A 27,360-nucleotide genomic window follows, 5' to 3' on the forward strand; every position below is an offset into this window, starting at 1 on the left:
TTCCACAGGAATTAATTCCGTCATACAGGGTGCTAAGGACGCCTTGGGACTTTCCTTCCAGCTAAATGCGTGGGACACTAGAGTCTCCTTCACACCTGCAGTTGCTACAAATGCTTGATCAAAATATGGGAGAAATTTTTGTGTGACATACAGCAGGAAGTGTAATACCGTGCTGTGGCAGGCCCCTTTGCTGCTCCAAAAGGAAACCCTCTGGGAGTCCTTTTCTCGGCGAAGTACACAGAAAGCACCAAAGAACCTAAGTACTCCAGAATTTACCAATTCACAGTTGACATGTGCACCAATATGCACACACTCTTTTTTTCCCTTTCCAGAAGCCGCAATTGGCACACTCCGATCCTCTGTCTCCAGCGTGGTGCTGAGCGACGACACGTCCATCTTCCAAAGCCAGATGCCCGTGAGGCGACACCGGCGCTACAAGGAGCCCGGGCCGGGGCGCCAAGGCGAGCCGGCACGGCGGGGTCCCGGGGACAGCCCCGTCAGGCGGCACCAAGGGACGCACGTCACGGGTCCCGGGCAGCCCGTGCCGCGGGGTCCGCAGGAGACGGACGCTCCCTGGCCCGCGGGAGAAGCGACTAGCAACAAGCGACCCCGGCGCCGCCGGGGGCTGCAGCGGTGCCCGGCCCTCCTCCGGGGCCGCCGCTCGAAAGAGGGGTCCGGGGGCACGGCGGCCGCGCCCGCTGGAGAGGAGGTAGCGCTCGCCCAACCGCGCTGAGGAAGTGGCCGCGGCTGCGAGCGAAAACGAGGAAGCGGCGGATCCGGCGGAGCTAGGGGAGGGTCCGGCCCCGGTCCGGCCGCAGCCCGGCACGGTTCGGCCCGCCAGAACCGGCCGCCCGAGGGCTGCCTGCCGGAAAGAGGCGGCGGCGCGGAGCTGAGGGACCCCGAGGCAGCGGTGAGCAGCGGCCCCGGCCTCCAGCACGGGGAGCCGTAGGGCGACTGCCCCGGCGCCACCGCCCCTTCCCCCGCCGGGGCCGCGGCCGGGAATGGGAACGAGGCCGGGGCCGGGAATGGGAACGGGGCTGGGGCCGGGGCCGGGGCCGGGGCTGGGGAGGCGGCCGAAGCCACAGGAGCGGGCGGCGCTGCCGCTCCCGGTGCGGCGTTGCGGTGTCGCGGACACCGGCGGAAAGGAGAGCCGGAGCCCTCAGCAGCGGGTGGGAGGGAGGCTGGAGCACCTGGGACACAGCAGAGTCCTAAGCAGCGGCGGCGGAGAGGAACACTCGTGTCAGGGTGGGAGCGGGCGGCTGGAAAGGCATCGCCAGCCTGAAACCTTGTTGTATTGCGGTGCTTCGAAAAACAAATACCACTAGCCCTGCGTCTCAGGAATTTAAATCTAAAACTTAGGTGCAAAAGAAAATTTATTTTGCTTTGCTACGAGACGTTCCTGTGGTGGCAGGTTATAAACAGCCAAGTGTGCACAAAAGTAGGGCTACTGTTTGAATGGTGCATAGCCTGTGAAAGATTTATGACTGAAAAAAAAATCTTTCAAAAAGGGGGTTCTCTTACCAAACTTCCCTGTTTTGATTCCAAGAAAACAACTGTGTTTATTGTATCGGTTGTAGTCGATTCTACAAGCCTGGTGCCAGAGAAATTTCTCTTAGTTTTGTGTTCTGCCAGTATTATTCAGTTATCTTTGTTAGCACTGTATTTGCATGCACTTTATGCTGTAGCTGTCTAGATTAGTTTAAAGTGATGTGATGTTTTCTTGGACAAAGTAAAACAAGACTTTTGTTAGATGAAACAATCCTTTAGAAGAGTGGCAAGTAGAGTCCTACTCTGACCAAGTTATGTGATATATTGTAGAACAATTATTTCAGGTAAATTTAAAACGAAATTATTCTTCTTTAGGGCATTAACAGTTAATAGGATTTTTAAGTGTTCTTTTCCATTAGGTTTCTTTCTTGCTCTTTTTATCCACAGAAGCGTAGATCTCCCGAGTCCTTGGGTTGAATCCATGGAGTAATCCATGGGCACATCCATGGAGTACAGATGTGTGTAGATTCAGCGTGCAAAGCTCCATATTTTTACGGGCTTGGAGACCATACAGTGTAGCAGCGTAGATTGAGACAGTCCCTTAGAGGAACTGTGACTTTTTTTTTTTTTTTATTTTATCCGTCTGTTGAGCATTAAGAGATAAATAAGGAAGTTTGAATGTTCTTTATATTGTGACAGTTATCTTGTGAGGGAGAAAGATTATAGTCATAGATATGTATATTTAAAGAGTTTGAAATCAGATGTGATTCTTTTTAAAAATGGCTGAAATAGATTAAAGTATATAATTCTTTTGGTTTTCACAATCACTTAAAATCACTACAAAATACCATGATACCAAATACTGTTGACATGTTCAGTGTTTTTTTCAGTTAAAAAATATTAGCACTCTGTCAAAGTAAGGGTGAACCATGCAGCTTTCCCTTTTGCACATTGTTGCAATTTGACAGAAGAGCAGAATTAGATCCAAAACCACAGGAAGACAAAAAACCTCCTTATTTTTAGAATTAGCTAGCGGTTTATCTTGAGCACAAAATAACAGTTTAGAAGACTGATGGTGAAATTATAAGCTTGTCTTAAGCGCCTTTGAAGACACCAATGACCAAAAAAAAAAAAATCTACAGTAATTTCCTTAGTCTCCCATCTTTTCTTCTGGACCTGTTAGGACTGAAGTATTGGAAGTGTGAAAAATCACTTGTGAAATATATGTTAAGTTCAGAAGTCATGATCTCTCAATGATAATTTTCTCCTTTTCTGCAAATTACACTTCTTTTTTTCTTCCTAGTCCTTTTTCAAGATGCAATATTTAGCAGAAAACAATGAGTCCAATGCCATTGCTGATTTGAATCCTATAAGTGTAAGAAATCTGTTTGCATCGGAATCTACTGAAAATTCTAGGTAGTTATTAATTTTTCAGCTTTATAGACTTTTGGGTCAGTTCCCCAAGATCGGTTGTGTACACATTACACAGACTGTGCCAGAATCTCCCTTCAGTGACATGTTTTTAGCTCCAGAACAGCACAGCTGAAAAGGGGAACTTGTCAGGGTTTATATGATAATTACAAGGAATACAAGAGTTATCTATGAATGTGAGTAATAGTCACAGAAAAATCATTCCAAATGAGTATTCTCTATTATGCTGTGCTCGAAATAAACCTGTAGCTGCTTCTAAAAGCTGCCTCTTTTTGGTTGAGTAAATTGCCCCACTGGGCAAGAGTGCTTTAGTAAATTGCCCCACTGGGGCAAGAGTACAGATACTTTGTACCATTCAAGGTATCTGTTACGAAGCTGAAGATGGACTTTGCAGGTGTTTCTGGGTTTCACTAGTAAGGTTCAATCATAAGAATGAAAACATCTTGCAAGGATTTACACTATCATCTTCTTAATTTCTAATTTAAGAAAAAGTAAAATACCAACTCATTGTAGGGAATCAGTTTTGTAGTTCAGTTTGACAGAAGTTTTCCTTGCATTTGACAAAAGAAAAGAATCTTGGTGGAGGAGGAGAGGGCAGCTCACTAGATGTCTCAGCTGGCATTTCTAGAAATGCTTTTACAAAAAAAGGGTTCTTAATATCTGTACTACTTTTACAGAAAATCATTAATTTCTGCTGTTGGATTTCAACCACTCTTATAAGAAAAAGAAACCTTGGGCTTTACAGTATCCTTCTCTAATCTTTTGTATGGTATAGGATAGTACAATACACACTTATTAATATTTATTTGAGGCACGGTAAAATAATTTGATCACAAAGCTTTTGCTTAGTATTTGCCTTGTATTTTAAGGTTCCAGCAGCAAGGGTACATAGCTGACACTGTTTACCTTTTAATTTCATGACATAGGGTAATGAGAAGGCATACAGTTAAGCAGAAGTTAAGTGGAAGAAAACATTTCCTACTGACTTCTTCATTGCATGTTGGGGTGATTGGAAAACATCAGCATTGCAAATGCGAGAAGTGTGAAGGAGAACCAAAAGAAAAAATGCCAGGATTAGCTGTAGCAAATGATAATTAATAAATAAATATGGTGTTTGACACAGAAATATTGCCTGCCTCAAAGAAGTGAAATACAATTTTGTAGTTTGTGTATGCATTCCAAATTTGAAATTAGGTATAGCTTCCTGTGCCTTTGCATACAGTGATTAATGATAGTTCTTAGGAGTAGCTTTTCTAAAAATGAAAGAAAAGGTAAAAATGCTTTGGAGACTCACAGGGATCCTAATGTTATAAAGTGACTTCAGAATATCTATATTGGGACCAGTGTTATTTATTATCTTCATTAATGACAGACAAAGGGATCAAGTGCATGCTCAATAAATTTTTAGATAACACCAAGCTGAGAGATGCAGTTAACACACCTGAAAGATGGGATACTATTCAGAGGGACCTGGATAAGCTCAAGAAATGAGGCCATGGGAACCTGAGAAGATTTACCAAGACCAGGTTCAGGGTGCTGCGCCTGGGTTAGGCAATTCCCAGTACCAGCACAGGCTGGGGATGAGCAGATGCAGAGCAGCCCTGTGAGAAGGGCTTGGGGTGCTGGTGGATGAGCGGCTGGACATGAGCCAGCCATGGGCACTCCCAGCCCAGAGAGGGCTGCATCCAGAGCAGCGTGGGCAGCAGGGCAGGGAGGGGATTCTGCCCCTCTGCTCTGCTCTGGGGAGAGCCCACCTGGAACCTGCATCCAGCTCTGGGCTCCCAACACAGGGAGGACATGGAACTGTGGGAGCTGGTCCAGAGGAGGCCACCAAGATGATGAGAGGGATGGAGCACCTTTCCTGTCAGGAAAGGCTGAGAGAGTTGGGATTGTTCAGCCTGGAAAAGAAAAACGTTCCAGATTACCTAATTGCAGCCTTGCAGTACCTGAAGGAAACCAACAAGATAGACATAAGAGCCTGTAGTGACAGGACAAGGTAGAGTGGCTGAAAACTGAGTTGGTTTACGTATTAGTGGATGGATTATTACATGGATTACATGTTAGGAAGAAATACTTTACTGTGAGGGTGGTGAGGCACTGGAACAGTTTGCCTGGGAAGTTGTGGGCTGGCCCCTCAGGATGGGGCTCTGAGAAAACCTGGTCCAGTGAAACGTGTTTCTGCCTATGACAGGGGGCTTGAATCTAGATGATCTTTAAGGTCCCTCCAACGCAAGCTACCCTGTGATTGTATGATATGCAAAATGCTGCACGCCTTCCCTTTGTACCAGGTACCAGAGCAAATAATTTAAACTTTGCATGTATTAGAACGTAAATAACCAGCATACAGAGTATGATTACAGCTAGTTTGTCCAGTTTCACTATCACTCAATGTGCAGTAAACAGATGTTAGAGTATGTTGGTTGACCAGCTAGAACTACTCAGTCATTTCTCCAGTTTTGCCCTTGTTTGCTTTGAGATAGCATTCCTCCAAACAGATATGGATTTCCAGGTGCTTGAGTAGAAAAAATGTCCAGTAAAAAAATGTCCAACTTTGCCTTCATTAAAAATGAAAAGAGGCAGCGAAAGGAGTTTTTCAGCACTGACACTGAGCGGAAGTAAGATATAAGGTACTAAAAGCTTTGATAAAGAAGCAGGATTTCTGGCATGGTAGTGTGTAAGTCCAGCCATGTAAATCCCTGAGACAGTATCTAGTCTAGGGGTGGAATTGAAATTGACAGGAAACACAATTGTGATAGGAGGCAACTATAGAAAATACATTCAGGAAGTGTTAGAGTAGGGTATGTACCAAGGAATTTGGGCACAAGTTCAAATAATGTCATAAATCCTTATCTTAAACAACAGATTTAGTAAAATGAGTAAGGTATCACCATTTCATGCATCAGCCACAGCCCATCCCTACCCTCTTGGAGACATTCTCTTATTTGCCCCCACCCTGTTTGTATAAAACGGCAAAGTAAATGAGTGGGGGGAAAAAAGAGGAAGAAACCATAAAACTTCTAAGACCAAAGAAGAAACAGAATCCAGAACATATAAAGACAGTATGTGTCTTAGCTAAAGTCCATGTGACTGAAAACGTGTGGTATGCTAGATCTGAATGCTAAAATGTGTGTTGCTGCTGACCACTGAGTGTGTAGTTCTGCTTTTAAAAGTTCTAGTATCAATTTCAAAATTGGCTCAGTTTAAAACAATGTCTAAATGTGTCTTACAAAACTGATTTCTTGATTTTTGATAGGGTTACCAGAAAAGTTGATTTTTAAATCTAGATTCAAAATCTGAGGTTAGAAATTTGCTATAAAGACAGTCCTTCCCCCTCTAAAATTCTTGTGAAGTGAATTAAAGAAAAGCTTCAACTGAAAAAAAAATAGTAATTTTGTTTGTAGAGAACATTGAAAAGGAAGCTGGTATGTGTGTAAAAAGCAGTTGCTTATGGGTAAGTTCCTACTCTGGGAAAGAGACCAAATTTGATAACTTGAATCGAGTAGATCAATCTGTGCAAAAAACCACAAACCTAAAATTATGTCAAGGTGGTAATCTTTGATGGCATAGAATCACAGAAAGGTTTGGATTTGAAGGGACCTTAAGGATCGTTTATCTCCAACTGAACTACTATGGGCAGGGACACTTCTTGTTAAACCCAGTTGCTCAATATCTGAAATATGTGGAATATTGAGCGAAGGAAGCAGCACTAGTATTGTCAATTTAGGCATAAAGTTATAAATGTCACTGCTGCATTTCATAGAATTAATGTGAATTCCACAGTGTTTTGCTCAAGAGTTGGTAAAGCAAGCAGGATGTTTAACTAAAGATTATTTTTACAAGTTGGATAACTGGATTAGCTATCTTTTGGATCAGTGAGCATCTTGGTGCTGTGAAGTGAAAATGATCACTTCCTTAAGATAAGTATCAAGTTGGAGAGCACTGCTCTGAGCAGTTCTGATGCCCCAGAATTGAGGTGGTCATTAAGGGAGGCTTTGAGTAACTTTTCCGTCCTCAGTTATCAGGTGCAGTTGGCAAGAAATCTCCTGCTGCCTCAAGTGCAGGGAATAACTGTGTGACAGTCATGATCCAATAAATGCCTCAAAGATCTGCTCCAGGTACTTCTGTGCACAAAAGTGCAGGGGCAGCCCCCCAGTATGGGATGAGTAAACTCAAACCCACTGGAGCATGCTTTCTGAAAAAGATGCAGAGCTGTGTTCACTTGGAAGCAGTGGTGTGTTGAGGCCATGATGTTGCAAGCGTGAAATCCAGTTGCCTCCAACTCTGAAGAGACAAGTTTCATCAAATGGAGGTGGCTTTTTGTTATCCTGACATATCAACTATCCATAGCAACTTTTTTTTTTTACCAGTGGACCATTTAGAGAGGTAGCCGTTGATGCTGTGTGGAGGACAGCACACCATGGAAAAAGAGGCCTGACTATGCAGCCTGGCAGTTTGTCATGCAAGAGGTAGGGAAATACTGCCTATTGGCCCAGAACACACTGAGGCCAGGTGCATCCTCTTTCTGCCCAGAGTGATAAATTGGCCCTGTCAAGAGTATTTAGTTGGTCCAGGGGTTGCTAATGGGCTTACTTTGCAGGATGGGAAGAGAGGGCTTATATCTCTCTCTGTGTAGTGTTTCTGGAATGCTCTATGTTTTTATGTGTTAGGTTTCAGTTTGTTTGCTGGCTAAAGTAAGTTCCTGCCTGTCAAGAGACTGTTCTATCTTTAGACCAATGAGAAGTAAGTTTTATCTGTGCTGCTTGTTCTGATGATAAAGGTTGGTATGGGGAGAGATACAGACTTAATCTTTTTAGGATGACTGATGCAGTAATTGTTATGAAGAGCCTCTTTTGCGAAGCAGTCTGCCTGTTATGATGTTTGTGTTCTCCTCATAAAACATAGTCAGGAGGAGTTAGCACAATTGTTGGATGATAGTATTTTTTAAGAGAAGCTTTCATTTCCTAACAAAAATGCTGTTAAAAAGGCTTTACTGGGCAAATGTTGAGGCACTTGAACTGGTTGCCGAGAGAACTTGTAAATGCCCCATCCCTGTCAGTGTTCAAAGCCATATTGGATGGGGTTCTGAGCAACTTGGTCTGGTGAAAGGTGTTTCTGCCCATAACAGGGGGTTTGGAAGTAAGTGACCTTTAAGGTGCCTTCTAACCTGAACAATGCTGTGCGTCTATATTTCTAATTATTGACAGATTTTAGAAAAGATATCCTTAATGCTGTCAACCTGGCTGTGTGAGCTAGTGTCACATCTTCCTTTCAAAAAACCAGAAATGCTTGGCCTTTTTTTCCATACTTCTGTGGCTGTCAATTGTTTGTGAGTGTAATTTCTGCTAAGAGATAGTGCTTACAGTGTGTCTATAGCAGAACATTTACCTGGTCTGTGCTCCTAGCAGAAGGTTTTCAAAAATTAAGGTAACATGGCATGGTTTTTATAGACTCTAGTGGCACTGAGAAGACTTGACCAGTTTTATAGAAGCTTGCCTATTCTGAGAGTATGAAAGGCGAGTTGTTTTTGTTCCTGCAATAATTTCTATGCTTTATATATAAAGCAGGATACTGCAGACTGTTTCAGATGACAAAATAACCTTGGTCTGAAAGAGGAAGCTGTCTAATTTTGCGTCTCTGACTCATGGGGCCGGTCCATTGAGGCGTCTGTTCATCAAAGGTTTTAGCAATTCTATAGATAGACCAATACATTTCAGATAAGGAATGAAGTATAATGGGGTCCAAGTGTTCTTGCTTAACAGTAAGTGAAGGCTAATATTCCTGGTTGAGAAACTGAGATAATTTATATATCTGTAGCCTCTAGACTTGGAAATAAGTGGAGACAGACCTGCACAGAGTAGAGTTCATACCTGCATAGAAGCTTTGGGAATGCCAGCCTGCAACAATTACTGATTTTAAAAAAGTTAAATATAGACACTTACTGGAATGTAAAATAAACTTATCTTGTGGGTCTGCTGACTAGTAAGACCACAGTGGTCTTTATCTGAAACTTTGATGAAAGAAATTCATTCAAGTTGCATTCAAATTTCATTTGAATGAAGTGTGGCATTTTGTCCTAGTCCTGTAAAGCTACAAAACTTTGAGACTGCCATAATAATGTTGACTTTCTCATGGGTTGTTTATTTTAAGGGATGAAGCTTTTCATTCGCCTTCTGTTTGATTGTAGTAACTTCCTTCTAGAATTCATGATTCTTTAGTTCTGACATGTCTTGCTTTCTAGAAAATTTGCTAAAAATATCACAAGGAAGGAAAAACAAAGTTATGGCTTGTGGATCCATCCACACTTGGATCCTGGTCTTTCTGGATGACTCCAGCCTTTCTCTGAAAATTTAAAGTACTGTCAACTCTCTGCCCAAGGCCCTTTTTGTGTGTGTTTGGAAATTGGACAGATATTCCAGGTTTTGACTTCCTGGAAAAAGAGGAATGTTTTGAATCAATGTTTTTGGTCTAACACTCTGGTAGATCTTTGTCTGGCAACTTCTTTCCGGGTTGTGACAAACAATAGACTGCAGTCAACCTTGACAGAAGATTTTGGAGTAATTTGGGGCTGGGGGGAAATTTAGTAATAGTTAGAGGTGTCTTTGTTTTACTTTGGTGTAAAAGAGGTGTTTTTTTTTTACTTTGTTTACTTTCCAATCACTATCTTGTCCATAAGAGTTTTGTTATTGCTGTCTCTGTAAAAACTCTTCTGTAAAAATGAAAATATATTCCACTTGGCAACTGCTGTACTATAATATTTAATGTCACTGTAACTTTGAACCTGAAAACATGCGGGCCATTGGCTAAGCAGTTCAATCTCTTTTTAGTGATTTCTTGCAAGAAAGGTGATAATTTTTTTGTTTTGCTCTTCACATATTTTCACTGCCTCTGTAAGTTCACTTTACAGCCCCTTCTGTGCAGTAATAGTGGGATCTATGGTATGCACAGGAGTTTTATTTTTTACTGTAGTTCTGGAAAGTAAATACCTGTTTGAAACAAAATTGTAAAGGGACAATACGTATACATGTATACACATACATACATGCATACATATATGTGTGTGTGTACATGCATATACATTTATGTATGTGTCAGTAGTTCCTGGAGGGAGGTGGTTGCGGCTCCCTGAGTAAGGCTTTTGTATCTGCACCCCAACACAGGCTTTTTTTTTTTTTTACCCCCCCCCCCAGCATGTGGAAGATGCAGCTATACCTGTACTATTCTGCAGTCGCTAGAGAGACACAGCTAGTCTTAGTGAGGACCCTTTGAGCCCAGAGGAGTTTGTTCACATCTTGTCACAGCAGGAAAACAGGAGATTAGACAGGTCTGCCCATAGTATCTGAAATGCTTTCTTGCAACTGTTCCTAATCCCAGTGGTTCTGTTACTTATAGGGTAGTTTAATCACAGTCGAGTACTTTGTCCAGAAGGGAGCAGGTTTCCCCATACAAATGGTGCCAGCCATTTTAAGTCTGAAATTCTTGATTTGACAAGAGATGAGTTTAGTGAGAGGCAGTGTTTGCATTTGTGACAGTGTAAGAGTCGAAAAGAAGGTAAGGGAATGACTGATAAGAGCATGGTTAAAATGTAGAAGAAAATGTTCACATTTTCACCAGAAAATTTTTTTTGGTTTTGGGTTTTTTGGTTGTTTGTTTCTATTTTTAATATGTGTGAAAATCATAGGATTTTTTATTTCCAGGGAAAGAATTATTGTAATCCATAATAATGCATAAACACCTGGCCTTTTTTTTTTCTTTTTCTTTCACAGTAGCATTCTGATATTTTTAAGAGATCAAAGCATAAAAACCTTATTAGAGGAAAATTATGGCATGTGAAAAGAATACCAAATACATAAGAATCCCAAAAGAAAGGTGTTGTATAAGAGAGACAATAGATTCCTAGCATCAGTGAAGAACGCTTTTTTAGTGATGCCTGCTCCTCCATGAGCTGAGTACAGAAGCTTTTATAGGAAAGCCCTGAATAGAACATGAATGCTGAGGTACTTTTTCTGAGCATCTGTTTGCCTTGTAATAGGGCAGTAATTGTGTTGACAGGTCAAGTAGTTTTTCCTCAGGAAATACTTCAATAGCTAGAGTGCCCTGAATAGTCTGATGATATTGGAATGTCAGATGCAATTTAGAGTAAATGAGGGCATTTCTGGCATGTTTCAATGGAGAAAAAAAACATCTATCTGTCCTCAGTATTAAGATGACTCCAGAAAGTAAATCTATAGGAAAATATTTTTGAAGCTAATAAGGATTTTAGGTGTGTTTATGACATTCCTTTTTAGTTCATTTTATGAATGACTCCTTGATACAGGAGGGGAGATGCAATACCAGTGCCACCTGTTTAGTGGGCAATTATTTGTTCGGATGTGGCCAAAATGCTGAGGATTTACATGAATGAGGGAAAAAGCTGTTTCTTCTTAAGCTCAGAAAGAGGCTAGGTAGATCACTAACTTCCATAATAACGATGAAATAAATGAACCTGTTGCAGATTGGACAATCCAAAAGCTCACTGATCAAATTGTAAGATTCAGGTTTTGAATTCCCCATCAGAAAAGTCTTCTGGGCCAAAGCTACCATATTCCCTACTTTTCCCAGACAGATTTTAATTATGCTATGTTTCTGGTGAAGAATACATCTCAGTGTTTAAAAACCTTAGCAGAAACACCATTGTCACCCTGAAAGCATCACAATAAAGCAAAAACATCTGAAAGAAAGAAAATGCTTCTGAAACCAAACTGTTAAATTAAAATATGGAACCTGAGACAAGTATTTTTACTAAATAGAAGTTCTAAGGAAAGAGCCAAGTGTTGAAGAAATAATAAAAAATTGACAATATGAGCTTCCTTGCATTTTGTCAATATGAATTGACAATATGAAGGTATAACAATATGAAACTTGCTAAAAACTAATGCTTCATGTATCTGTCAGCACTGGCTAGGCTACACACTGGCATGTGTGGAATAAAAAGAAAGTCTTTGCAAATGAAGGCATTTTTAAAGTCTGAAGAATAAGGCAAAAAACAGAGTAGCATAGCCTAGATTGTCAGTAAAAGGTTACAGAATTCAGAGACTAGTGTGTGAAGAAATTTTTCTTGGAGAAGCCGGGGAAAATACATGGAGAAGGAGGCTCAGGCATAAGTGGTGGGAATGTTGCTGTCGGCTGTAAGCTGATTAGAGACACAGTAGGTGCAGACACAGTGCCCTGAGCATCGGTACTAGGCAAGGGCACTTCCCTGAGGAAGGTCAGCAACTCAAAGATGGTTAAGTGTCACTTTTCCCTCTTAGGCAGTACTACAGTACATTCCCTTCAGTGTGATGAATGGGACATTGTCTGAAGATGTCCACAAAAGTTGCAAAATCTCCAGTATTACCAGTTGAATTACTCAGGATTTCAAATACTTTTCAGTAGGTCAGTAAGTTCACTCTAGTGTCCTGAGCAAACTCAAGTTTGTTTGAATTACTTGATAAAATTATATTCTGCTGCATTTCCTGCCGTAATGACTTTCTTTTAGGCACTTGCTGTGTTCTTCCTTTGTTTCTGCATAATTTGCCCATAAAAACTTTTCTCCTAAGGTGTGGATAGAAATTAAATCTTCATGTTTATACAAAAAGAGAAAGGAGGAATTTAGAGGTAATCTGATGGTCAAATTAAGACCACTGTTCAGCTGCCTACACACACTGGAAGATGATTTTAAAGGTGCAAGAATGAGAAATCCATTTTCTTTGTTAAGCTTCTTCAAATTTAGTTTGCTTAAAAGTGTGGTAGTGGCAATGAATTTGTAATACCTCAGTGCTAATTATTTCCAAGTGTACATCAATTCGGAATATACCTTTAAGGTTCTCCTTAAACCCTGAAACTATCCAAATATTTAATATAGTATATCAAGTCACCATCAAAAATTTATTTATAATTCTATGCATACTGAATTTCTTTCAGCTTTCAGGTGTGTTACAAAAGTTGAAAATGTGGAGAAGAATCTTAAAAATACTTATACTGCTTTTCTCAGAGGCACACATCTTGATTCCAAGAATCCTAATTAAATAAGATCTTCAGAAAAATACACATTCATATTATTCTTTTATTATTAATGTTTTCCTGTGTATAATTAGAGAACTGTTGAAGTGCCGTGGGTGCTTGAAATATCTCCTTGTTCTAGAACGAACTGTTTCAGTCAGCATATTTTCATCATTCAGCACTGTCTGGTGTGCCTTGTAGGTATGTGTGCATGTGAGACATTTGCTTTAAACCTTACTTCTTTATTTTCATGCCCTGATCACAGAATACTACCTTGAAAAACAAGAAAAGGTAAAAAAATAACTGCTCAAATAAGGAACAATTTTTTGTAACATTTATTTCACTGCTCCATGGCTTTTGGTCTTCTGTCACATTTTACTCATCTTACCTATGAAGGACTAAACTTATAAATCAGAAATCCCTAAGTCTCCCACCACACTACTGTTTGGTCTTTTTAGAAAGATTCATATTCCTATTTGTATTTTTTTTAAATGCTATAATGGATATCAGTACCTTGGCAATATTATACTCTTTGCTAGGCAAACTGTTCAATATAGCAATTATTCTCCTTTTATCCTTGTATAAATACGAGATCAAATAGAATTAAGCTAAGTGTACTAGATTTTTTATAACACCTTCCAGGTGAGTTTTCCTTAGTTTTGCTCATCTGTTTTGAGAGAATGTTTTGCTTCCTAGTATGCATAAAATGTGTGAGGTACTAAACTCTTGTGCTATGTCAGGAGTACCCTGCAGTGTTGATGAGGAAGCTGCCTGAGGGGAAGTGGGTACCTAATTTTCCTATGTGTTTGTGCAATATTTTTTCTTTCACATAGGATAAGCCTGATATTTGCATGCATTTGTAGCTTCCTTAAAAGTCACATTTAACAACTAAGGGGAGAGTTGCACTTAGGCCCCTCTGTGGCTGTTATGCTCAAACTTCTCTCTTGGAAGCCAGCCACACTTCCTTCAGCACTTACAAGGGTAAAGCCTGACAGTCGGCTGTAGGGGGGGGCTGATCTCCATTTTACAGCCTCACGTTTGCAACCACACTGGCTCGAAAAACACTGCACTGTTTGTACACCTGGAAAAACTTCCAGGAGGAGGAAACTGTGAATTCAAGCATTTTCTTCTATTCCATTACTGATCCTAGAAGGGTATTACACTCCCAAAAGGAAGACAAGATTTTGAAATTCCAAACAAAGAGAACAGCCATCCCAAATTCAGATATTTTTGAAAATTTTAAAGTAGTTTTTAATCATTATCTAGAGGGGGTTTTTGTGATTATTTGCCTCTGTGCAAGCCCAGGAGGTACTGCATCAGTCCAAACATTTCCTACCATTGCTAAACCTTAAATATTCTTCACATATTAGCAAGTGGGTTAGAGAAACCTGGCCTGAAATCTACCAACAGTAACCTATTTTGTGAAAGTAAATCAGGCCATTGTTTTCTGAAACAGATATAGATAAATAATTTGTTAAATATTAGAGATCGCAAGAATCCTGCTGCTGTTCTTTTTATAACTGAGGAATATTCTTCATATTTTAGAAACTTATTATATAGCAGGCCTTCTCATTCTGAAGATTTAAGAGAGAGTCCCTCACCAGTGCCATCGCTGACATTTCATCTAAATTACAACCAGTGGATTTCCTTTTAAGAGCTTTTATTCTGGGCAAATCATCCTGAAGATTGTGTAGAAAATACTGAGATTAATATGAGACAAAACAATACTCTGGAGAGTAGCCTGATCTGAAACACATCCTAGTCAAAGTGAAGTTAAATTTCAGCAGCCATAAAGGTTTTTGTAGTCGGGGATGATGCGTTTATCCCCTCTAACCCTGTCCCCCACCTTACTTTTGTCTTATTGGCTGTTATTTTCATTCTAAAGTTCTTTATCTTTTTTAAGTCTGAAACTAGAAGTATGGCAACTTTAATGAAATACATTCATTAAAATAAATTTCTACAGATGACGAGTATGGGGATATTTTTCTGCTTGATATTTGTTCAGTATGTATTACTGAGGTGTTTTGAGCAGGCACTGCAGTGCAGTACCATTCTTGGCATGAGACACGTTATGAGATTATTTCTTCCTTTTCTCCAAGTTGTACATTGCTGGTGAAGAGCCAGTGTCAATCAGTCATCCGTCCAAATTCTTTCCTTACTAAAAACCTAGTAGTAAATCTGTTTTCTTCCATCTTTCCTGAAAGTGGTATTGAAGACTTGGAATCTGCCTTCCAGGACCATTTTGCTAGAAATTGGATGATGTATATTTCTCTCCTAACCACCAGTATGTGTGGTGGATAGTGGAGTAAAAAAAAATGACGTGGGGTGTGTGAAGAAAGAAAGTAAGCACGAGTGAAGGAAACAGGAACTAGAACATTCAAAATATCCTTATTTGTAATGACTTTCAGAATAATTGAATCAAAGAGTCATAGGAATATTTAGGTTGGAAAAGGTCTTTAAGATTATCAAGTCCAACTGTAAACCTATCACTACTCAATCCACTACTACAAAACCATGTCCCTAACCACCATTCTGTAGGTCTTTAAATCCCTTCAGGGATGGTGATTTAAACACTTCCCTGGGCACCTGTTCCAATACTCGATAACTTCCTCAGTGAAGAAATATTTGTTGGTATTCAATTTAGGCCTCCTCTGTACTACAGGAGGCCTTTTCCTCTCATCATCTCAGGTGTAGGAAGAGATTGACTCCAGCCCTGCCTGGGATGTCTGCCCCATGCCACTGTTCCTTGCAGCAGAGTTGTTCTCCCCCGTGCCTTCCTAGGTGCCTGATGCCATGTCCTGCCAAGACAGACATAAAAACTGATGGGACTTGTTTTTTGCTAGGAGTAGAAAAGTCAGGGAGGCATCAGAAGGCTGTGTGAGAGGGGAGATGGTGAAAGAGCCTCCTGCTGGCTCTCCTTGAAGGCTTGAAAGCAGCACCTGAGCCCTGGGACGGGGCAGTGAGATGTGGGGCTCGGCTGGCCTGTGCCCCTATCTCTGCACCCCGCTGGAGGGCAGGGAGAGATGGCAGGGATGGAGAATAGGAGGAAAGCCCTGATCTCCTCCACATCTCCCAAGTGCTCCGGCTGAGATGTATGTTGCAAGTGACAGGCTCTGGCAAGATGTCAGGAAGGCTTGGGAGAGGAACTTGTATATTTACAACGCTAGGCCCCCATACCCTTCCCCAGTCACCGCCAGCTTAGTACAGTGTACCTGGGGGAGGTGCTTAGGGAAGACAGAGGAATTTTCTGAGAGTGTTCCCTTTTATCAATGCACTGTCCCAGGACAGGCTCCTGTGAAACCCTCCTGTGCAGCTGGGGAGAGGAAGGGAAGCACCGACAGGGGCTGTGCTTGTGCATTGCCCAGGTCTGCTGCTGTCCCCTATGCCAAAGCTGGCAGAGCAAGCCAGGAGTTCTGATGGAGCCTGCATGCCTTGTGTGTGCACCTGTAGGGGCCCTGGACAAACCCTGGACAATAGACAGACCCTGCTGGAAAACATCCTGGTCACAGACCTTCCTTCCATGGTGACATCACAAGGGCGTGAGACACCGCATAGCCAGGAAGGCAGATGCTCCAAAAGGGGCAAAGTCTGCTCCACCGGATGTTCCCCTTTGTTGAGCTTCATTAAATTACTTTAATTTGAATTCCTTAGCCGTTTCAGGTCCCTTTAATCACAGCCCTGTGATGTTTAGCCACTGTGCCATTTTGTATCATTTGTGAATTTGCTGAAGCTGTGCTTTCCCCTCTGTCCACCACCTCAATGAAACAACATTGACCCCAGTCCTGACCCTGGGTTACAATACTATTAACTCGCCTCCAGATGGGCATTGTATTATTGACTGCAGTCCCCTGGCTCTGCAATCAATTACTGAATTAATCTATTCCATTTGAAGAAAGCTTTGTGTGGTACAAAGTCAGAATGGTCATTTTGCATAGAGAATAAATGTTTAATGGTGACTGACTAAAGACTGCCTTCTGTGTCTTCAGTTATAACTTTTCTTTGTTGCAATTAGCAAGCGAAAGTTATGTTACTAGATTGGTATGGGAACTTACACCAGTAACTTTGGTTGCAGATCACAAGAGTTATAAATAATATGTTGCATAAAGCTCTGTTTTATAGGTGCAGTATTTTTGCAACTTTGAGATCTCCCTTATTTGGGATGGTGGGAGAAGACCGGAAGATCTGCACAGCATGTGGTTTGACATGACTGTGCCCTGTCTAGTTTTCTACACTGTGTGAGCCTTGTTGTTTTGACTTTGTGTTCCTCTACCTCTTTCCTTTCCCACATCAACCCTTTACGTATTCACAGCATAACACACAGGTATTTCACTACTGTTTTTTGATATGAGAACAAGGGACAGCAAGTCAGCACTGATGGGTCAAATATGAATTAAGCAGTAGGCACAAACAGCTCTGCCTGCTTCAGGACTGCCAGGGAAGGTGTCAGTCTGAAGTGCTGTGTGCTAAAAGGCCCTACATTAAGACTCCTATTCCTCAGTTACACCTTTGCATTATGGACCCTCCCTTTTTACATACTTATCCATAAAGTCTTCTTCACTTTTCTTCATGTAACTCAGTTGCACACTGTTCCCTACAGCCTGAACTGCTTTATGCTGATTCCACAGATTGCTGCATGACTTCCCTGAAATGATGCTTCATTTTATTGTGAAGGGCTCATATTTTAACTCCTATGTGCTTCACAACCATAGAAGGAGAAACTGAACTTCTGATCACTTTGTCCACTTCTAGCCAAGGTGCTGGGAAGCAGGAAAAGAGAGCTGATGGGATTTAGACAAACAACTTCTAACAAGATACAAAAAAATGGGATCTTCACTTTAAAATATTTTTTTTTAATTGTCAACATACGTATCACCAATAAATGTTTTACTAAAATTACCTCAAGCTATGCCCCCTGGACATTTTCAGGTAGGACATTGGGTGAATTTTTTTCACAGAAGGGGTTATTAAACAGTGGAATCCTGTGCTGAGGGAGATGATGGAGTCACTGTCTTTTTGAACTGGAGGTGTTCAAAAAATAAGTGGACAGAGCACTCAGTGCCATGGTTTTGCTGACAAGGTGGTGATTGGTTCAAGTTTGGACTCAGTGATTTTAGAGGTCTATGCCAGCTTAAATCATTCTGTGATTCTGCAAGCATACTACAGATGAACTGCCATCTTATTGGTTTATCCTGTTTTTCCTACTGACATTCATATCTCTCTCTTTGTATTTTCAGTACAGTATTCTAGGTTTGTTACTTGGGAAAGAAAAAACCATGGCTTCCAACACATCAAACCCTGCTAACCATTTGCCATACTTCTTCGGTAACATCACACGTGAAGAAGCCGAGGAGTATCTGATGCAGGGAGGAGCAAATGATGGACTATACTTGCTCCGCCAAAGCCGGAATTACCTGGGGGGCTTTGCCCTATCCTTGGCCCATGGAAGGAAGGTTCACCACTATACAATTGAGAGGGAGCTGAGTGGCTCCTATGCTATTGCAGGAGGCAAGTCGCATGCCAGTCCTGCTGAACTCATTAACTATCACTCAGGGGAAGCGGATGGCCTTGTCTGTCTACTGAGAAAACCTTTCAACCGGCCGCCAGGCGTAGAACCCAAAACAGGACCCTTTGAAGATTTGAAAGAGAACCTCATCAGAGAGTATGTCAAGCAGACTTGGAATTTGCAGGTAAAACCAGACTGATGCTGCCCTAAAGTAATCTTTGAGCTAGGAGAAGAGAGATTGCAGTGTTTGTTTCCAGCTGTTGCTGCTGCTAGGTAGTATTTTTTCACAATGAAATCACAGCTGTTTGAGATTTAACAGTGAGGGCTTTTTCTTCGCAGTCCGTGCAGTAACTTGGTGATAAGTCTAGTTTTCCTGAAATTTAAGCCCTTAGAATTTCTACGATGTCCTGGTCTAGCATAATCTTATCTACCTCTGCACTAATATATGCCATCAGATTTGGACCAAAAATTAATACCTGTAATAAACAATATACAGAAATGGTTTGTCTCGTTGCTTTTAAATCTGATTTGTTATGGATTGATATGCAGGCAGGCACGGTGACATGATGACTTGTTTTACATCTTACTCTCTTAGTTGGTCTTGTTTCTGTGATGCTAATTTATGTCCAAAACAGAAATTATTCCTGAAAGAGAGCAGTTTCTAAACTCCAGAGCACTGCATCTTCAGTGCTGCAGGGGTCAAGCAGGAATTTTCCATGTGGCAGACAGATGTTGGATTTTTTCCTGGGAATGACTATAAAGAAGCCATTCTTAACATGGAAACACTAGTGTAGGAGGCTGCAAAGAGAGTATTATTTCACCTTGCGATGTCATGAGTTACCTTTATGAACTCATGAAGATACTCAAGGTTCCTGATCTCTTTTGCTGCTAGCAGGTAACCCTATGAATTCTGCTCTGTAAAATATATGGAGCAACCCCCAGCTGGGAAAACCTGAAACTTATACAACATTTTCTATGACTGCTGAGGTTCACAGTGTCTTTTCTGATGAGTCTGAGCTCAATATAGAGGGAAGTTGATGAGCTCTGGTTAAATGCTGGTGAAACTAGTGGAGGTTGCCCTCAGTTTCTGAGCCCAATTTAGAAGTGGTAGATTGTAGACAAGGTTAGAAATGTCTAAGTTGATATTACTCTGAATAATTCATTCTAAAATGGGGACTGTTCTGTCTGGGAAAATTTACATTGATGTCTTTGACATAGACATCCTGCAACAGTGCAAAGCACATTTGGTTTATTTTAGTACACTGCCATAGGATATGTAATTTGGGGGTATGTTTGAAAGCTCAGACTGACACAAACTTCATTTATCTGTGTCTCATTACCATAACAATATGACTTTGTTTTAAGCTTAAATACTAATATATCAGTGGTTTTATTTACTGGTTAATTTTTCTTCTTTTTCTCAGAGGTAGAGGGAGAACCCTAGTTTTGTGATATGTTAGTTCCTGTTTTAAAATCTTTATAGCAGCCAGGCCTTCACACACAACAAATATGTGCAGATTTTGGATGTCTCAAAAGCAGTCCCAAAAGACTGAGAGTCTACCTGTCATCTTTTTATTGCAGAAGATAGTTTGACTGTTTCACCGTGTTTTTACTGTTCTCTAGGGGCAGGCTCTGGAACAAGCTATCATTAGTCAGAAGCCTCAGCTGGAGAAGCTGATTGCCACTACAGCCCATGAGAAGATGCCGTGGTTCCATGGGAGGATCTCTCGGGCGGAGTCAGAAAACCGTATCCTCATCGGGTCGAGAAACAATGGAAAATTTCTGTGAGTTTCTTTTTCTGTGGTATTGCTGTTTGTCTCCAGTGTTACTGTACAGCTCTTTTGAATAAATCTCAAATGAGACTGTGCCCTAAAGCATGGTTCATCCACAGTGAGGACACCCAGTTCAGCATCATTTACATGACATGATGCTTCCTGCCCTCAAGTCCCTCACTTAACTAAAGATGGAAAACTATAACAAAAGCCTGGAACATCTGCAGGGGTGTCCACTAGGACCTGCTGGCACCTGTTGTGACCAGCCCAGGGCAACCCCTGGCCTTTGCAGCCCCACTGTCAAAGCCTGACCACTTGAAACCAATACACAGGATTGTTAAACTGGTACAATTAGAGACAAACTCCCTGTGTTGGCAGCTGTTGGGATCTGTATCTGTCATGTCTCCAAGGGACAGTGGTAGTGCTGTGTTTTGTAGTTAAGCAATAAAATGACCACTTCTACCTTGACACCACTATTTTGTGTCTGGTGTTTACCCTCTGCATTTACCGAGCCTGATGATCTTTTGTTTTCTGAGCACAAATGTGGCATTAGGATAGTAACTAACAGCCATCAGGGACTAGAGCCAGGGGTTTGTTTGGAGAATCCTCATTTGAAAAATACCAGTGTTTTAACAGAGCTGTCTTTTGTCACTCCCACCCCCACCCAGAAAGTATTTATATAATGATAAAAATTTGAAAAATTTGGCTTAAAAGTCGAGGCCATGTAAGGATCACTTGGAACTGTGTAATTTTTGAGGGAAATTTTATCACCTACCTGCGTAGTTTTCTTTAGCACTCAGCCCTTGGCTTTTTTTAGAGGTAGTCCAAAGTGAAACCCCACAACTGATTGCAAGAACGATATGGTTCTTCTGTACCAATTCTTTCACTTTACTGTTTTTCTGTTATTGTGCCATACTAATTGCTAATGTGGGTGCAACCCTTGCATATTTCCGTGTTTCAGTCTCAGTAGACAGGAACCAGTAACTTCTTTAAATCCAATTCCCAGTAGAGTGAATTCCTATGAGGTCTTAACCACAAATGCTTTGACTGTAGTGACATCTCATTTCTTGAACTCTCTTTTCTTTCCTCAGTACTTGAGTTTTTTGTGTTTCATAGCCAGTCTCACCCAAGTAGCCATGCATGCCTCTTTTCAGCCTCATATTCCCTATTGGTGCAGACCACATCCAGAGGGGCGTTATCCAGTTGCTTCGGCTGCCATGTGTAATAAAACATTGTAATAAGCTTGCCACAGATTTTGTCATACTTGTAGTAAAAAAAAAAAACAAAACAACTGTTAAAAATTTACAAAAATTTGTGGAGCCAGATGTATATCTTTCTGCTGCATAGGAGTTCAGAGGATTTGATGAACATAGCTGCTGTTACCAATTACCAGCCCAACATCATCACACAACCTCTCCTTTTTCTTGCCCTGTGATTTTGTTAGTTTCTTCTCCTACTTTTTAGACAGAAGGTCAAGTAATTGAAAGAAAAAGCAATCCTTTCTTTTAATGACAGTTTTAAACCTAAAAATATATTGCTTTTTTGCTTTCCATTTTAACACCTTACCAAACCAACTTTGTATCAGCTGAGTCATGATGTTGATCATGTATTTAAACTGGCAGCTTTTCCAGTTTGCCTCAGGCACACATTGGTTCCTTTGTGGCCAAAGTACTTCTCTTTGGGGAAAGGGCGGTGGGGGGGTGCACAGGGGAAGGAATCTAGTTTTTCTTCAAAGAAAAGAATCCACTAGCTAGCATTTATTATTAACAGGGATAGGTTTTGGAGTAAGGGAGTGAAATTTTCTTGTAGACTTGACATTTTCAATCTCTATTATAAACACTAGTCTCTTTTTAATCTTCTATGAGCAGTCCTACTGCTTTGACTGGAAATATTTTCCCAGCATTTTCCTATGTTCCTTAAAGATGACCAAGGAGGCATTTCTGATACTCTTTGCAGTGACGTGTGCAATCAGTTGTGGGGGAGCATTCAGACCTTCTCCCATGGGACTGGATATTTCAATGGATCCATATTTATATAGTTTTGATGGAACTTGGGTGGCCACTTTCACACTGGGAGAAGAAGCCCATAGAGGAGAAAATGCTAATTTTAAGGCTCTGTTTAAACCATGACAACTGCCATTGGAGCTTAAATAATATGAATTGGCTAGTGTGTTGATCTTGGATATCTGTTATTAAGGACAAGACTGTTCGCTTTTCATCTGTAGGATGCTCTCTGATGTATTAACTGTTCTTGCACAGACTTCCTATCTGGCCATTTTAGAATGCAGTAGCCACTCAGCTGCCATTTGCTCCTATGGTCTCAGGGAAGACACAGGGAGAGAACTTAACCTATCCCATAGTTCAGTAGCCAGTGCAGCAAGAGAATGTGTTGTTCATTTGTGTTGAAATCAGTTATTCTACATTGCTGAGCCATTCTAGCCATTCTAGCTCTCAGACCCACACACTTAGAGGCTCATCACAAATGAAAGAACTGTCTAATGTAGAGAGGTTTATTGCTTTCAGCAGTGGGTTGCCTAACATGGGCTTGCTCAGCAGGTATTGAGAAATAAACCACTCATTTCTGGCTAACTGAAGCAGAAGCAGCAAAACTGTTGAGTGTGAGTGTGGTGCATTGTTTTATATTTCAGGCACAGACATCACAGTTTTACTTACCCAGCAGCAGTGCTTGCCAGAATATTCTGTACATCTGTGGATTGAAGGCTTTGAAGTTGTGACTGTGAGTTAGTGTTTTTCTAACACTGGTCAAGATAATTAAGCCCGGTAGCTGACTGAAAAGTAAAACTTTCAGACATGTAAGTCTAAGAGATGTTTGCTTGTTGAAGTAGGAATTGGAACATGGGAACAAAGAGAGGAGCTAAATTATTGAAGAGATTAGGTAAACTGAGGTTATTTAACAAGTCCATGAGTGAATACTTGTAGGTGACAAAAATCAAATTGTTTATTATGGAGAAAATAATAAATCTTACAAGGATATAATATTTTTATGTTATATAAAAATAAATATTTTTAACAAGGCTCTCAAAACTTCATTACACCAGAAATTTGCTATCCATCTGACATAAAGCAAAATCCAATACAGCAGTCTGTGTAATAATACAACTAACATGTAGATTTCTTTAGCATTGCTGTGCAGCAATACAAGATTATCAAATCTATAATTATTTTTAATGGTTTAAATATGTAAATAGTAAAAAAAATTCCTGACTTCAGTTCAAAATATCAGGAGTAGCACCATAAAAATAACACTACAATGCATCCAAGGAAAAATTCTGAGCTAAATGTGGATGTTTTTCCAGGAAGTTTTCAAAGATCTATTAAAAGTTTTTTTCATTGCTTAAAAGTCAATAAAGTTTGTATGTGGATGCTAGAGAGTTTGTTTTCAGAACTAAACACAGAAACCATGACATGAAATGGGAAGTATTTTCTACCTCTTCTGTGAAGAATGTTTAGGTAAGATTGCCACTCTAGGCACAAACTTTGGGGGGAAAAAATTGCAGTGGAACCGAAGTAAAATATTTCTAAAATTATCTGAAAAGAAACTGAAAATAGAGAACTTTATGTCTGAAGCCCCACTTTACGCTAACACTTTTACATTCTATACTGGGTAAATGTTCTTGACCAAACTTCTGGGGTTTATTACATTTTGTCTGGTAGGGAACTTTGATAATAGATTAAACTGTTAATATTGGTAATACTTTTATTAATATTGCAATAGTATTTTATTAATAATGCATCATTAAATATTTATAATATTGTTGATATCTATCTGAGTTCATGCATGCATATGTGGAAGAGTTGAAAAATAAATTATAACTTCACTAAGAGCAAACAGCAGAAGAGTTAGTTTCCTCTGTAGTTTTACATAAGAAACGCCTCTGGTGTGTGGCAAGGGTTGGCATATCTTGCCATCAGTATTGACCACTTAAGTTATACAAGCATGTGATCTTGCATATGCATTCAAAACCAGGAGTTACGGAGTTGGAGGAGAATAAAGAATATTCAGAAATACTGGTAAACTTAAAAATTCAGTATTAGGGAAATTGTGAGTGAAGGCATTGCAAATTAGCAGTTAAGTCTATATAAACTTTTTACATGTGTTCATGACTGTATCTGGTTCACATAAAATATGAACAGTTGTGTAAAAGGAAAGTATAAAACTATTTTGGTGTCATATGAGTATCTTCAGTAAGCAATGAGAATATTAAAGAGGACAAAACTGGTTTAGACTATTATAATGAGCCACAGTAATATGCCACATCATGGCATTCCATGACAACTAGAAACTAAACTGTCTCTTACATGTCACAATGCTTAGTACTAGTAACAACATTTCAAGTGCAGTTGTCTGTAACAGTTTTATTGTCTTTTGTCTGACCAAAGATTTTTGTTTCTGGGATATGTAGCAGTATATATTTACAGTAATATTGCTGCCTTCTAGGAGTTTGCTGCTACCAGACTGCATACTGAGCTAGGTCATTTTTGACCATATAGAGCATTATTAAGATAATTCTATTAGTGTTAACTTTCTATCCATAAAAGGGTCTGGATATTGTTGACATTATAGAAGATGAAAACAATTCTATTAAATGTGACCCTCATTCAGGGATATTAATTAATGATGAAATTCCTCTTTTAAGTGCCAAGGAGTTGCTAGGCTTAGACAAGCTATAAAAGACCATAAAACCTTTTCAAGATAAATGATAATACACAGACATTGAACTGTGTTTCTGGAGGTGCTGTCTTCCTCTCCACAGCAGCCTGGATGATGCCCATGACTCTTTGGGAGAGCTCTTTACTGATCTTCAGTTAGGTACATGGTGGGTGCCACTTTCAGACCACTACGGCAGAGCTATGGCCTCTCAAGACAGGTTCTGCACTGGGTGCTTCAGCCGCAGAGTGGGTCTGAGGTGTGAAGAAAAGCTGTGACCTAACTGAGACAGCTGTACTAAGATCTCCTATTTCAGATGCAGTTTTACTGCAGAGCTGTTTGTTAGGGGTTTGGTGGAGCATGGTGTATTTTCGTGCCATGGTGAAGTTGACTAAGTAGACTAATTTGATGCAATCCTTCTCACAAAATTATTTTATAACTGTGCAGCAGACTCACCAGGAAATGAATTTTTAGGATCTATTGTAGATAGCAATAGTGTGAAACTGAGATATCTCCCAAAATCTGTAGTGTTCTGACATTTCTGAAATAGCTTTGAATGTGTTAGCGAACAGGGGAGAAGAAATGATGCAAATGAAGACAGCAGTTAATCCACTTTGCCCTTTATATAATTCTTTTACAGATTGTGCCAAGTTCATTACTTATTACTCGCAAGCTTGGAACATATGCAATGTGCAGGAGATCTTTGAAGTGATAATGAGTAGCCATGTTGTTAATAGCATTACCAGAGAGATGGCCATGGAGAGAGAGGGCAAGACAAACAGGGAATGGCTGGAGCTCCATCAGCAGTGGGGAATGTCAATGTCTCTGGCACCAACAAAGCTGTAATTGCTGAGAAGGCAAAGCAATGCCAAGTATAAAATTTAGTATGCCTTTGGATCCAGGAGCAACAATAATTTCACACCATTCCTAAAGCAAGCATTTTGCTTGTTTATTTTCTTCATAATTCTCCGCTGTAGAATGCTGTGAATTCTGTTTTTCTACACAGTCAATGAGGCATATTGTGATAGCAATTTATTTCTTTGACCCTCAGGGATATTTTTCTTTAGAAAGAGGGCCATCATTTGGGCTTTCAGATGGAAACAGAAAAAATTGGGACATTGTTCTTTTTGCTTCCAAATGAAAATACCAAAGGAAGGAATGAATAGCTATTTACACTGAATGTAATAACACTCCAGATTGTTATTGGTTGCTGTCTAGGTTACACTCCCAAAATCACAAAAAATACTCAAACACGCATTGCGTGAAATATAAAATCAATACCTAAATATTCTCTGCATTGCATCAGGTACAATTTTAATTTCTACATTCCTTATTCTGCTGTTTTAAAAATGTATGTCACAAAAAAATCTAGATACCTTGGCACTTCTGTAATATACCTATGTAGCTATGTACTCAAATCTGTTCTCAGTGAAGTTGTTCATAGTTCTGATGAATCCAGTGGATGAAACAACAGTGTTGTTTATTTGCAGGTGTTTATTATCTTTATGTTTTTCTTCTGGACATTTGCAATTCTCTGCAATAGCATGAAATGGAAGACGAGGTGATACCTGACTGTTGGCTTCCTTTCTTGCCAAAATTTTTCAATTAAGGCCTTTTTATTTAGCAGTTTCTATTGAAGAACAGTTAATATTGTGTTTCATTTCAGAGCCCTTTAAAGCAGAGAGTGCATTTGGAATTTTGATTTTTCTTTTTCTTAACATTCCAGAATTTGTTACTTTCCATACAAGGAAAGTTCCATATGTGAGGAGAGCTCCCAGATTTGATGTGAAGGCCCTAGGTAATGCAGGCAGTACCATCAAGATGTGAAACTTTTCTGTCTGTTCAAAGAGGTTTCAGGTTATAACCTTTAAGTTTGAATAGCATTTGTCTTTTATTCTATTTTTTACAGCAGCTGTTGACATAGAATGGAATACTGTTACCCAGCTGCAGTTCTGGAGGCTTAGCCTAACCTAGACAGCTATTACCACAGTCTGCAAAACCAAAGTGAAATTGTAAAACGTGGCTTGTGGCAATCCATGCCACGCAGTAAGGGTTCAGTTTGCCAAAACTAAGACTTAAGCTGTCAATTCAATGCACTTGATACTTCTGCCTTTCAGACATATTTAGAAAAAGGGTAGTATCTTCTGGTTTTGTGTTTTGTGGGGACCCAGGTTGTGTACCTCCTGATTTTATCTTTTGTAGGGATCTAGGTTGTGCTGGAGTTGACTGACTGCAGTTTAAAACCCACCTGCTCCATAACCCTTAGAGAGAAAGGGTCCCATGGACCCTGACTGACCATGTGTTAGAATGGAGGTGTTTTCAGGATGTGCAGTGATGGAGCTCTCTGACAGAAGTTGTCATGGCTGTAAGCTGCAGATGGCTCCAGAGTTGTGTAGCTGTTTGGTTAGGGGAAGGAAAACCTCTGAAATGCAATTACAGCCCTATAAACCTGAACTCCACCTAAATCCTGCACTGAAGCTT

The 27,360-nt window shown here is 40.4% G+C and overlaps 1 protein-coding gene across 5 annotated transcripts in view; it reads left to right on the top strand.

Moving 5' to 3' along the window:
* Positions 1–324: 324 nt before the first annotated feature.
* SYK (spleen associated tyrosine kinase) overlaps positions 325–27,360 on the top strand; it is a 53,933-nt gene continuing 26,897 nt past the window's right edge. The window contains exons 1-3 of one of the 5 annotated variants that reach the window (XM_074532455.1): positions 325–910; positions 18,176–18,623; positions 20,063–20,223. In XM_074532455.1, coding sequence (XP_074388556.1) covers positions 18,210–18,623; positions 20,063–20,223 — 575 coding nt within the window. In that variant the 5' untranslated portion in view covers positions 325–910; positions 18,176–18,209. Of the gene's footprint in view, positions 911–18,170; positions 18,624–20,062; positions 20,224–27,360 lie in introns of all 5 variants that reach the window. The other 4 variants (XM_074532454.1, XM_074532456.1, XM_005486211.4 and 1 more) reach the window with 4 other exon arrangements.

The sequence above is a fragment of the Zonotrichia albicollis genome, chromosome Z, assembly GCF_047830755.1.
Source record: "Zonotrichia albicollis isolate bZonAlb1 chromosome Z, bZonAlb1.hap1, whole genome shotgun sequence".
NCBI lineage: Eukaryota > Metazoa > Chordata > Aves > Passeriformes > Passerellidae > Zonotrichia > Zonotrichia albicollis.